Below are 12,424 nucleotides of genomic sequence, written 5' to 3'. Positions count from 1 at the left end.
CGTCCCAGACCCACAGTGCACATGTGTGGAATGTTCACTGCACTCTCTAATGGCCCTCCAACGGTCTGAGGGACAGTGAACTGGCCCCATGTTTAAAAAGTTTGAGGACCCCTGTCTTAGGGAAGAGTGGTTATGTTGTAAGTATATTTATGTAGGTAAAACTTAAGTTAGGGCATATATGCATGAGAAAAATTCTAGTGTTCGCAGACAAGTACAAGTGAATAATACAAACATATGAATACTAAGAGAGTTAGTATTAAGTAGAATTAATCAGAGAAAGTTTACAAAAGAGGTAAATTTGGGGCAAGGTTATCGAGTTAGGAAGTTATTCCAAATGGATGGAAGCGTCTACTCCAAGTCTCCAGGGGTGGTAAGAGGCAGTTGCTACAAGACACAGTCTCAAGGAAAAAAAAGTCTTTTCTCGTTACTCTCTGCATGCAGTTCTAGAATGCTTATCTGTTGCACATGACTTCAGCTATCCTGTCTAGACTGGTAATTCGCATATATCCAATTAAGACCTAGTGTGTCAGTGGAGGCCACTCTGCAGTGACACTGCAATCCCTCCTCGGGGGGAAAAAAAAAAAAAAAGACCTGGTGTATCAATATGTATTCCAACGCCTTATTGAACATTTCTATTTGGCTGTCCTTCAAATCTTCATGTCAACAACCGAACTTACCTCCTTGTCCCCCAACCATCTCCTTCTCCTTTGTTATTCACCAATATTCTCAAACTCTTGAGTTGTTTTATTCTTTCTTCAAATTCTCTCTATTCTATTCCTTCCTGTTCTTCCTGCAACCACTCTTACTATGTTTGCATTCCTCCAAAGTCTCATAGCTGGCCTCCTTGAGGAGTCTCTCATTCTCCTCCATCATGCATAGTATTGAAAAGCCAGTCTTCCTTCAATTCAACTATTCTAATCAAAATCTGTCATTATCTTCCTGTTTTCTCTTACTTTAAAGCTATTTATACCTGGATTTTCAAGCTCTTCATAACCTAGCCCCATGGCATCCACCCAACTTTTTATATACAACTTATATCCCTAATATAAGTTGGGATTTTCTTTTGACTTAGAGAAACCTTTTTTCCTCATCCATACATAATGTTCATATCTTGCTTCTCATTTTGCCTTCACCTGCTGTACTCCTTTTAGCCTCTAAATGTTCTTTTCTCTCTACCAACTAAAGCCATTCTATAAGGTTCACTCTAATCCCACTTCTTCAAATCTTTCCTAACTAGTCTGTCATTAATGTGTCTTTATTTAATTTCTACAGCAATTTTATTCTCCACTGCATATGGCTCTTATTTTTGTACACTATGATGCTAACTATGTATATTAGCTTTATTTTCTCAATTAAAAAACATTCTCTTCATTCTCTAGAGCAAGAGCCATGTCTGATATTTGGGCAATACTCTTCCTATATTTCTATCCCTCCCCTCCCCCAAAATACACACACGTATGCATGTAGCACCAAAGCATATAGAAAGTACTCAGTAAACACTTGTTGATTTCTTAGAAATTGTCAAAGGAGGCTCCAGGTTTTTTAATATATTTTCAGGCTATTTGTTCAGGAAACAGAGCCAGTTGAAGGTTATAGGCCACCTGGAAGGTAAGGTATTAGGTTTAACACAGGGGAGCCTTTAAAATAAAAACCAAGGCCGGGTCCGGGTGCAGTGGCTCATGCCTGTAATCCTAGCACTCTGGGAGGCTGAGGTGGGTGGATCCCTCAAGGTCAGGAGTTCTAAACCAGCCTGAGCAAGAGCGAGACCCCGTCTCTACTATAAATAGAAAGAAATTAATTGGCCAACTAATATATATAGAAAAATTAGCTGGACATGGTGGCACATGCCTGTAGTCCCAGCTACTCGGGAGGCTAAGGCAGAAGGATCACTTGAACCCAGGAGTTTGAGGTTCCTGTGAGCTAGGCTGATGCCATGGCACTCTACCCCAGGCAAAGAATGAGACTTTCTCAAAAAAACAAAAATAAAAACAAAGGCTGGGCATGGTGGCTCACACCTGTAATCCTAGCACTTTGGGAGGCCGATGCAGGAGATCCACTTGAGGCCAGGAGTTCAAGACCAGCCTGGGCAACACAGCAAGACCCCATCTCTACAAAAAAATTTTTTTTCTGAGAGTATGTATCGGAGGAAAAAAAAAAAAAAAAAGAAAAAAAAAATTTTTTTAGTTAGATGGACAGGCCAGGCATGGTGGCTCACACCTGTATTCCTAGCACTCTGGGAGGCTGAGGCGAGAGGATCGCTTGAGCTTAGGAGTTCGAGACCAGCCTGAGCAAGAGTGAGACCCCATCTCTACTAAAAGTAGAATGAAATTAGCCAAACAACTAAAAATAGAAAAAATTAGCTGGGCATGGTGGTATGTGCGTATAATAGTCCCAGCTACTTGGGAGGTTGAGGCAGGAGGATTGCTCAAACCCAGGAGTTTGAGGTGGCTGTGAGCTAGGTTGACGCCACAGAACTCTAGCCCAGGCAACAGAGCGAGACTCTGTCTTAAAAAAATAAATAAACAGGCCGGGCGCGGTGGCTCACGCCTGTAATCCTAGCACTCTGGGAGGCCGAGGCGGGCGGATTGCTCAAGGTCAGGAGTTCAAAACCAGCCTGAGCGAGACCCCGTCTCTACCATAAAAATAGAAAGAAATTAATTGGCCAACTAATATATATATATAAAAATCAGCTGGGCATGGTGGCTTGTGCCTGTAGTCCCAGCTACTCGGGAGGCTGAGGCAGGAGGATCGCTTGAGCCCAGGAGTTTGAGGTTGCTGTGAGCTAGGCTGACGCCACGGCACTCACTCTAGCCTAGGCAAGAAAGCGAGACTCTGTCTCAAAAAAAAAAAAATAAATAAATAAATAAATAAATAAACAAATAAATAAATAAATTAGATGGACATAGTGACACATGCCTCTAGTCCTAGCTCCTCAGAAGGCTGAGGCAGGAGGATCACTTGAGCCCAAGAGTTTAATGTTGCAGTGAGCTATTATTGTGCCACTGCACTCTAGCCCTGGCAAGAGAACAAGACCCAGTCTCAAAAATAAAATAAAAGATAAAAACCAGAAATGAGCATGAATAGCAGGGTATGGGAAAAGTTTGTTTGAGCCTCAAATCAGAGGTCTAAAAATCCCTCTTTTGCCTCAGCCATGCTCTTAGCTGCCCCATCCTGTTCCACTTGAGTTGTGATTTTGTGTGTGCCCTTATTAAAGTACTCTCTAAGCATAAAGGATGATATTACCTCTACTCACCAAGAGATAGAGGGAAAGTGGCTTTATCATTAGCCAACCAAAGCTGCCAGAGAACCTTTTAAAACTATTTTAGGAAGCAGTGGTAACTTTTCCAAACACTCTGATTCAGAAGAGGTTATGTTTAAATTTTTTTAAAAAATTATTTTGTTTCCATGGAAAGCCCCACTGAACTGTTTTCAATTGATCATACTAGAAGGCATGATTTTAACCCCAGGTATCACTCCTTAAAATATCACTTAAACATTGTTCTATTTCAGTCATTCAGTCCAATGTTTGGGGTATGAGATGAATCCCTGAGGCATGTCAAGGAAAGCCATCATAATACAGTTAGAATCAGAGAACAAGATTCAACTCTAGAAAAGCAGGATCGGGAGAGAGAAGCTCAAATCTAAAATTCGGGTTGCTTGAAAAGTTCCCATGGGTTGTCAAAAGCCTTCCTCTTCCCAAGGGCAGAGGCACTGTGTTGAGGAAAGATTTGTGCAGCCCCTAAGGGGATATTTTGGCTGCCAAATCTAAATCCAAATATCCTGGTTTCCAGAATTTGCTCTGGGCCCAGGTCTCTGTGAAATGAGCTCTATTGTTTTCAGTTTCCGTTTCTAGTTCATGATCTTACTGTCTTGTTCCCCAGCGCCTAGATGTGCCTGGAATGCCTTGAGAAGGTAACAGACCATTACCTCAGTGACCATTACCCCACTGAAAGACAAGGCATCATTGCTTACTTGGTAGCTTTAGCAGCAAGCAAACTCAATCATCTGATCCTCAGTTTCTTCTCCTCATCAGATTTTAACATCCGTCTGCTTATTCCTGCTCACTTCACACTTAGCATGGAATAAGTTTAAAAAAAAACATTGCTTAAAATTACTTGATTTTCAGGCCGGGCGTGGTGGCTCATGCCTATAATCCTAGCACTCTGGGAGGCTAAGGTGGTGGACCACTCAAGGTCAGGAGTTCTAAACCATTCTGAGCAAGAGCAAGAACCCCATCTCTACTAAAAATAGAAAGAGATTAATTGGCCAACTAAAAATACATAGAAAAAATTAACCCGGCATGGTGGTACATGCCTGTAGACCCAGCTACTCAGGAGGCTGAGGCAGAAAGATTGCTTGAGCCCAGGAGTTTGAGGTTGCTGTGAGCTAGGCTGGTGCCACAAGCACTCTAGCCCAGGCAAGAGAGTGAGATTCTGTCTCAAAAAAAAAAAAAAAAATTACTTGATTTTCATATCTGGAGGTTTCACAAAACTGCACCTGTATGGGTAGTTTTATTTTGTTTGGGAATGAAGGAGGTAAAGCCAGCACTGAGAAAGGTGGGTACATGGATAGTCACATAACAAAACATTGTTCTGTCTTCCCTCTGTTGTCTTTGAGGCAACACAGCACAGACACCCTCTGGTGGTCTAGCACCAGCTTTCACCTACTAGAGCTCCATAAAAACAAATTTTTATGCCCTAACCCAGAAACTCTCTATCTCTAAATAGAAGAATAAAAATATATTCTCTGTATACTCTGAAGTTTTAATCTCAGGTCAAAACTAAAATAGTTTCCTTTTCTTTTATGTCTACAGATCAGACTCCTACTCCAACTAGATTCCTGAAGAACTGTGAGGAGGTGGGGCTCTTCAATGAACTAGCTAGCTCCTTTGAACATGAATTCAAGAAAGCTGCAGATGAAGATGAAAAAAAGGCAAGAATTGGGACATTTGCAAAAAAAACCAAACAAACAACCCTGGCAGTATTCAGGCATAGTCTATTTTCATTGTACATTGGGATAATTTGCTTAATGATTAAAGCACAAAATCATGGGCTTGATTCTGTAGACCCAGATAGTACTTACTAATCCTAATCATCCATGTGGGTCTCTAGGAGTTCCCGATGATGGATCAGCACAAGTCTATCTTCACCAAAAATCAGTTCTTTCCAGTGGAGCATTATTTTAATAATCTGTTTTTTAGAAATTATTTCTATTATGAATATGTCAGAGACGTTAGAAGATTATAAATTACGCAGATTTTGTTAATGACCTTTTTGTTGCCAAATCCCACTCTGTTCTAAGCTGATCAGACTTCTCACCTGGGCTATTTTTATTCAGTCAGCTGGTCAACAAACATCTGTTGAATTTCTATACTTCTTTGCTTCAGTATATATAGTTATTGCTTTCAAGTAGCTTTCTAGTACTATTCAAAGCATTAAAGTTAAAAAAGGATATTCTTAGTGTCTTTCAAAGGAGGTCAACCAGGATGGTGAAAGAACTAGAACTTATGTCACTTCAGGAACATTTAAAGAAATTGAGTAAGTTTTGCTCGGAAAAGAGATTTACTGTGAACAAAATTGCAGTTTTAATTACTTGAAGATTTTTTTGTGTGTAAAAGAGGGATTAAATTCTTTGTGGACCAAAGGTAGAAGTAAAACCACTGGGTGGAAGCTCTCACAAAGTGTGTTCCATTACATGTAGGCCACTTAGTAGAGATATTGTAGAAAGGATTAAAATGTTGGGATCCCTTCTAATGCTGAGGTGCTGTGACTCAGATTTGAACCTTTATGTATTCTACATCCCTGGAGAATCCCTTAGTTTGGAAGACCAGAGGAAACAGTTGAAGAAGCAGAGTCAAAGAAAGATAGTTCCATGGAATAAGGGATTTGAGGAAAAATACAGATCAAAGTTTACTTTAGGCTGGGTGCGGTTGCTCATGCCTCTAATCCCACCACTCTGGGAGGCTGAGGTGGGAGGATCGCTCAAGGTCAGGAGTTCAAAACCAGCCTGAGCAAGAATGAAACCCTGTCTCTACTAAAAATAGAAAGAAATTAATTGGCCAGCTAAAAATATGTAGAAAAAATTAGGCAGGCATGGTGGCACATGCCTGTAGTCCCAGCTACTCGTGACGCTGAGGCAGAAGGATCGCTTGAGCCCCAGGCGTTTGAGGTTGCTGTGAGCTAGGCTGACACCACAGCACTCTAGCCCAGGCAACAAAGTAAGACTCCGTCTCAAAAAAAAAAAAAAGTTTACTTTAGAATTAGAATTCTAGGCCAGGAACAGTGGCTTATGCCAACAATCCCAGCACTTTGGGAAGCAGAGACAAGAGAATTGCTTAAGCCCAGGAGTTGGAGGTTGCAGGAAGCTGTGATCACACCACTGCACTCTAGCAGGGACGACAGAACAAAACCATGTTTCAAAAAAAATTAGAATTCTAGGTTGTGAGTCACTATTTAAAATCAAGTCTGTGGGCCGGGTGCGGTGGCTCACGCCTGTAATCCTAGCAATCTGGGAGGCCGAGGCGGGTGGATTGCTCAAGGTCAGGAGTTCGAAACCAGCCTGAGCAAGAGCGAGACCCCGTCTCTACTATAAAATAGAAAGAAATTAATTGGCCAACTAATATATATAGAAAAAATTAGCCGGGCATGGTGGCGCATGCCTGTAGTCCCAGCTACTTGGGAGGCTGAGGCAGGAGGATCGCTTTAGCCCAGGAGTTTGAGGTTGCTGTGAGCGAGGCTGACGCCACGGCACTCACTCTAGCCTGGGCAACAAAGTGAGACTCTGTCTCAAAAAAAATCAAGTCTGTGTTCCTGATCAGAAAAGATTCTAATATCTCTATCCCAAAACATTATATATTATATATATTATATATATTATATATTATATATATATATATTAACACACTTAGCTCTCCATTACATGGTGTATTAAGGCATGAAATCCTGTCAGAATACAGAAAAGCTGTATTCATACATATAAAAACATTTCCATGGGAATTCTCTTCTTCTAAGAAGAAGATAACAGATAAATCAATATATTTACACATGATTTTTCTGTCCAGCTTAAATTGTAAGAATGCAAGATAAAGTGTTTTTATCACTGGAGTTCTTTCCAAGTTTCATAGATTTCTATGGGGTGCTTTTCATGCTATCTCCCTCACACTAAAAGCAAGGAAACTCAGTGGCAAATATTTGCAATTCTACTTTGAAAGGGCAGAACCAGCCAGTCTTTTCACCAGTTTTTTTCCTTAGAGACTCAGGTCTCTTATCTCTCAGTTGCTTCAACCTATATGCTATAATGTTATTTACAGCATCCCTACCTCACCTCCCCTGCCATTTCCTCCTCCCTCTCCAAAGAAAGAAAGTAGTGAAATTGTTTCCACCAGAATGTGAGGGATCTTATACCGAACTCATTATAGGCAAATTCAAGAAAATTAGCCTCCCTTAAAAAGTTTGAAGTCTTTTCCACTGCCATTTTAGCTCAGTTGATACTTCTGGGAGGCTAGTTCATAGTTGGTCAGCCCTTTCCTCATTGGGCATCCCTTGGTGTTTCTTCCTCCCTATACAGGAGCGGTGCTTACCTCCCCTTGATGAGAAGCACAGACTCAGTGAAAGATTGTTTCCAGGAGTGTTTAATGAGCTGGAAACTTTCTTGAACCACAGCTTTTCTAGGAGATGCCCCTAGAGGATTTTAAACCCATGGTTTTATTTACTTAGAGGCTTCTCCTTCCTACCAATCTCAGACTTCAGAGATCTTAAAACTAGCTAAATTGGGCCTGACATCTTAGCAATGTAGAAAAAATGAGGGAGAAATGCAACCATCTTTGCTGTTGTTCACCCTCATCAGACTGGGGAGAAAGAACCATTACCGCCTTCTATAATGTAGCAGACACCAGATTGTCTTTAGTTTATTCAACTAGCTACCAAGAAGGTTTCTAGGGATTAAGGTTAGCAAGGGAAGAGTTAGAAACAAGCACTTCTTTCACCAAGGAGCCTAGGATATGGGAAGAATAGAACTAAGGATCCACTTTGTCATGAAACTGAACTGCAATGCAACCCTCCTATCCTGGTGCGGTGTCAGAGCTGTTATCTCAGATGGTTTATTGTTTCCTGCAAGGGCATTTACAGCTCCACAGTGCTATGCGGTGATTATACTACTGCCAGGAAAGTATTCTCTTTACTTTATGATTTTCTCCAGTCCTGCTCCTAAGACCAAGTTCTAATTTCTTTTACTGATCAAATGATCAGCTTTTTCTTTCATTGTTACCCCCAAACCCTGTCTGCCTGAAACTTCTAGCCTCCAGCACCAGATTTTGGGGCAAGATCACCATCAAGCATGGTGAGTTCCCCAGAGAACACCTTTCCTGTCATGTTTATAATACTTTAATATCCAGTTTGTCTTCATTTGCTTTTGATAATTGGGTAATCTAGTCATTATGGTTGGCAGATAACGTATTCACAGCTCTCTAGGGGCCAGCAGATTCAGGAATCATTTTGCTTTCCTGAAAAAGATTATAAGCATAATATTGCATATAATTAAATGACTTTTATTTCAGGTTTTTATAAGTATTTGTTTACCACTGGTAAAGCAGATGTTATCCTCATTTTATATTTAGGAAAACAGAAGCCCTGAGAAGACAAAATGATTTGGCCAGAGTTGTACATAAAACGTGGGGCCCACATTTTTTTGACTTGCAGTTCAGTGCTTTACCCAATGGCTAAACTTCTTAGAAGTATATTTCCTCATCTTGTAACTGGAAAAATATGTTAATAGATTCAACCTAAAGGAAATCATGGGGTTAAACTCTGTTCATTTCTCTTTCATAACAGGCTTCTGCTGGGCCCCTTGACATGTCTCTGCCTTCCACACCAGATGTCAAAATCAAAGAAGAAGAACCAGTGGAGGTAGACTCATCCCCACCTGACAGCCCTGCCTCTAGCCCTTGTTCCCCGCCACTGAAGGAGAAGGTAAAATTCCTTACCAAGAGTCATCCCAAATGTTAAATGATAGATTAAATTTTGATTCATTAGTTATATAAATAGAATGTGATACAAGAAGATTGTTTATTTTTAAAGAAATGTTAATTATTTCTAAGATTTAGAAATAAATCTATAAATTATACCTATTCTCTCTCCCAACAATTCCACTTCTAAGTCTGTGTAGAAGAGAGATTAGTGCATAATAGCCAAAAAAAACCTGGAAACATTCCAAATATCCATCAAAAAAAAGAATGAATAAATAAATTATGGTATGTTTCTAAAATACAATACTAAATGCTATTAAAAAAAGAATGAAGCCAGGCCCGGTGGCTCACGCCTGTAATCCTAGCACTCTGGGAGGCCGAGGCGGGTGGATTGCTCAAGGTCAGGAGTTCGAAACCAGCCTGAGCAAGAGCGAGACCCCGTCTCTACTATATAAATAGAAAGAAATTAATTGGCCAACTAATATATATAGAAAAAAAATTAGCCGGGCATGGTGGCGCATGCCTGTAGTCCCAGCTACTCGGGAGGCTGAGGCAGGAGGATTGTCTGAGCCCAGGAGTTTGAGGTTGCTGTGAGCTAGGCTGACGCCATGGCACTCACTCTAGCCTGGGAAACAAAGCGAGACTCTGTCTCAAAAAAAAAAATAAAAAGAAAGAATGAACCAGTGATTACACAGAAATGTGGGTGAATCTCACAAGCATTATATTGAGCAACAACAACAAAAAGACAAAAGTATGTACTATATGATCCCATTTACGTGAGGTTCAAAAAGAGGCAAGACTTTTTTTGGCAAACACAAAAATAAAGTTTATTGAGAGAAAGTTAGGATTATAGGATAAGAGCAAGATAAGGCTTACAGAGCATGATACATAAGCCACAGATAACAACCGGACACACTGTCACAGCAAAGGGCGAGCAAAAGGAAGAGGCCCCCCCCCCAAAAAGGGAGGCAAGGCTATTTCATAATCATAGAACTCAGAATAATGTTTACTTCTTATAAAGGAAGGGTGTGGGTTGGGAAGGGATATAGAAGAATCCTCTGGAGTGCTGGAAATGGTCTTCATCCTGATTTTATATATGTAAAAAGTCATATTATTGTTCTAACTTTAGATCAATGCACTTTATGTGTTATACTTCAGTTAATAAGTGAAAAAGAGGCCGGGCCCGGTGGCTCACGCCTATAATCTTAGCACTCTGGGAGGCCGAGGCGGGCGGATTGCTCAAGGTCAGGAGTTTGAAACCAGCCTAAGCAAGAGCAAGACCCCGTCTCTACTATAAATAGAAAGAAATTAATTGGCCAACTAATATATATATATAGAAAAAATTAGCTGGGCATGGTGGCGCATGCCTGTAGTCCCAGCTACTTGGGAGGCTGAGGCAGGAGGATTGCTTTAGCCCAGGAGTTTGAGGTTGCTGTGAGCTAGGCTGACACCATGGCACTCACTGTAGCCTGGGCAAGAAAGCTAGACTCTGTCTCAAAAAAAAAAAAAAAAATAGGTGAAAAAGAAAAATTCACTTAATTTATAAATTGGACATTAAACAATTTAGAAAAACGTCTTCCCAGAGGAAAGTGACTCAAAGGGAGTATCTACTAGGATTATGATTATTATTATTTTTAAAGGAAACCTTTTATGAAGTATTATTTTTTATAAATCTATTGAAGTATAGTACATATACAGAAAAGTACTTAAATTCTAAGTATACAGCTCACTGAATTTTCACAAAAATACTAGCCTATGTAACCAGTACCCAGATCAAAAACATTATCAGTACCTCAGGGGCTGGGCACGGTGCCTCACACCCATAATCCCAGCACTTTGGGAAGCCAAGTCAGGAGGATCACTTGAGGCCAAGAGGTTAAGACCAGCCTGGACAACTTAGTGAGATCACGTCTTTACGAAAATATTTTTTAAAAATTAGCCAGGTGTGGTGATGCATGATTGTAAGTCCTAGCTGCTCTGGAGGTAAGGTAGGAAGATCACTCGAGCCCAGGACTTTGAGACTACAGTGAGCTGCAATCACACTGCTGTACTCCAGCCTAGGTGACAGATGAGACCCTGTATCAAAAAAGAAAAAAAAAAAGGACCTCACAACCCCCCCCCCATGCTTCCTTTAATTCTCTAGTGCTCTACCAATGGTTATTAATTTTAACATCCACTATGGATAGAGCATCTGTGCCTCATCTGACTTCCCTCCAAATTTGGCTTGATAACTTCTCAAATCTACCTTCTCCATAAACATTACAACCATCCCATCTCCTCCCTTTTTCATCTACAACCAAGTCCTAGAGACTATTTGGAGATATTTCCAAGGCCAGTATGGCCATTGGCAGTCTAAGATTCTAACACAGTGTGAAGCAGTTTGTTTTATTACAATATAATCGTTATTCAAACTTCCCATAGCCCTTTTTTAAGGGGTCTACAGGAGATATTTGGTTGCCTTATCACCAGTATACCTTGCCTTTTCTCATTGGAGGTCAGAGGACACTTGAGCATCAAGTTTAGGATAGAGAGTATCTGAATTGTGAAAAATTATGACAATTCTTAGAATGTGTATGGTACTACACTACAGTGCTTCAGAAATTTCAAGTGATTTTCCAGTTGTCATTTATATAGCCATCATCCCTGAAAGTGAGATAGCAAAGAGATGTTAACTCAGCATTCCTAGTGAATGAGTGAGTGAGGTATGGGTCCAAGATCATGATGGAATCAGATCATGATTTACATAAGTGGCTCTAATTCTCTTTTTAGGAAATTTGTACTAGATTTTACCAACTATGTATTTCCCTATAGCAGCCCTTAAAGCATTTTGTGATCTGTTGGTCTCTTCTTCCCAGGAGGTTGCCCCAAAGCCTGTTGTGATCTCTACCCCCACGCCCACCATTGTACGTCCTGGTTCCCTGCCTCTCCACTTGGGGTATGATCCACTTCATCCAACCCTTCCCTCCCCAACCTCTGTCATCACACAGGCTCCACCATCCAACAGGCAAATGGGGTAAGTAAAGAGAGCAGGGAGAAATAGTGAAAGCTGCATTTCTTTCCACTTTGTGAAATTATTTGAAAAAATGGAACTGTTGGCTTGGGCATGGTGGCTCATGGCTGTAAATCTTAGCAGGAGGATTGCTTGAGATCAGGAGTTCGAGACCAGCCTGAGCAAGAACAAGACTCTGTCCCTATTAAAAATAGAAAAAAATAATTATCCAGCAAGGTAGAACTTGCCTGGAGTCCCAGCTACTTGGGAGGCTGAGGCAGGAGGATTGCTTAAGCCCAGGAGTTTAAGGTTGTTGTGAGCTATGATGATGCCACTGTACTCTAGCCAGGGCAACAGAGCAGGACTGTATCTCAAAAACAAACAAACAAACAAAAAGAAAAACTCACAAATCAAAACAAACATTAAAAACAAACAAAAAACCAAGGATTGTTTTTGTATACCCAAGGAAAACA

At 40.7% G+C, this 12,424-nt stretch overlaps 1 protein-coding gene across 3 annotated transcripts in view; it reads left to right on the top strand.

The window, feature by feature from the left end:
• Positions 1 to 12,424, top strand: part of ATF7 (activating transcription factor 7) — a 90,286-nt gene that overhangs the window by 62,781 nt on the left and 15,081 nt on the right. For all 3 annotated transcript variants that reach the window (XM_012763970.3, XM_076007306.1, XM_012763981.3), the window contains exons 4-6: positions 4,814 to 4,932; positions 8,829 to 8,966; positions 11,818 to 11,975. In XM_012763970.3, the coding sequence (XP_012619424.1) occupies positions 4,814 to 4,932; positions 8,829 to 8,966; positions 11,818 to 11,975 (415 nt within the window). The remainder of the gene's footprint in view (positions 1 to 4,813; positions 4,933 to 8,828; positions 8,967 to 11,817; positions 11,976 to 12,424) is intronic.

The sequence above is a fragment of the Microcebus murinus genome, chromosome 10 (assembly GCF_040939455.1).
Source record: "Microcebus murinus isolate Inina chromosome 10, M.murinus_Inina_mat1.0, whole genome shotgun sequence".
Taxonomy (NCBI): Eukaryota; Metazoa; Chordata; class Mammalia; order Primates; family Cheirogaleidae; genus Microcebus; species Microcebus murinus.
This window is presented reverse-complemented; position numbering and strand designations above follow the sequence as displayed.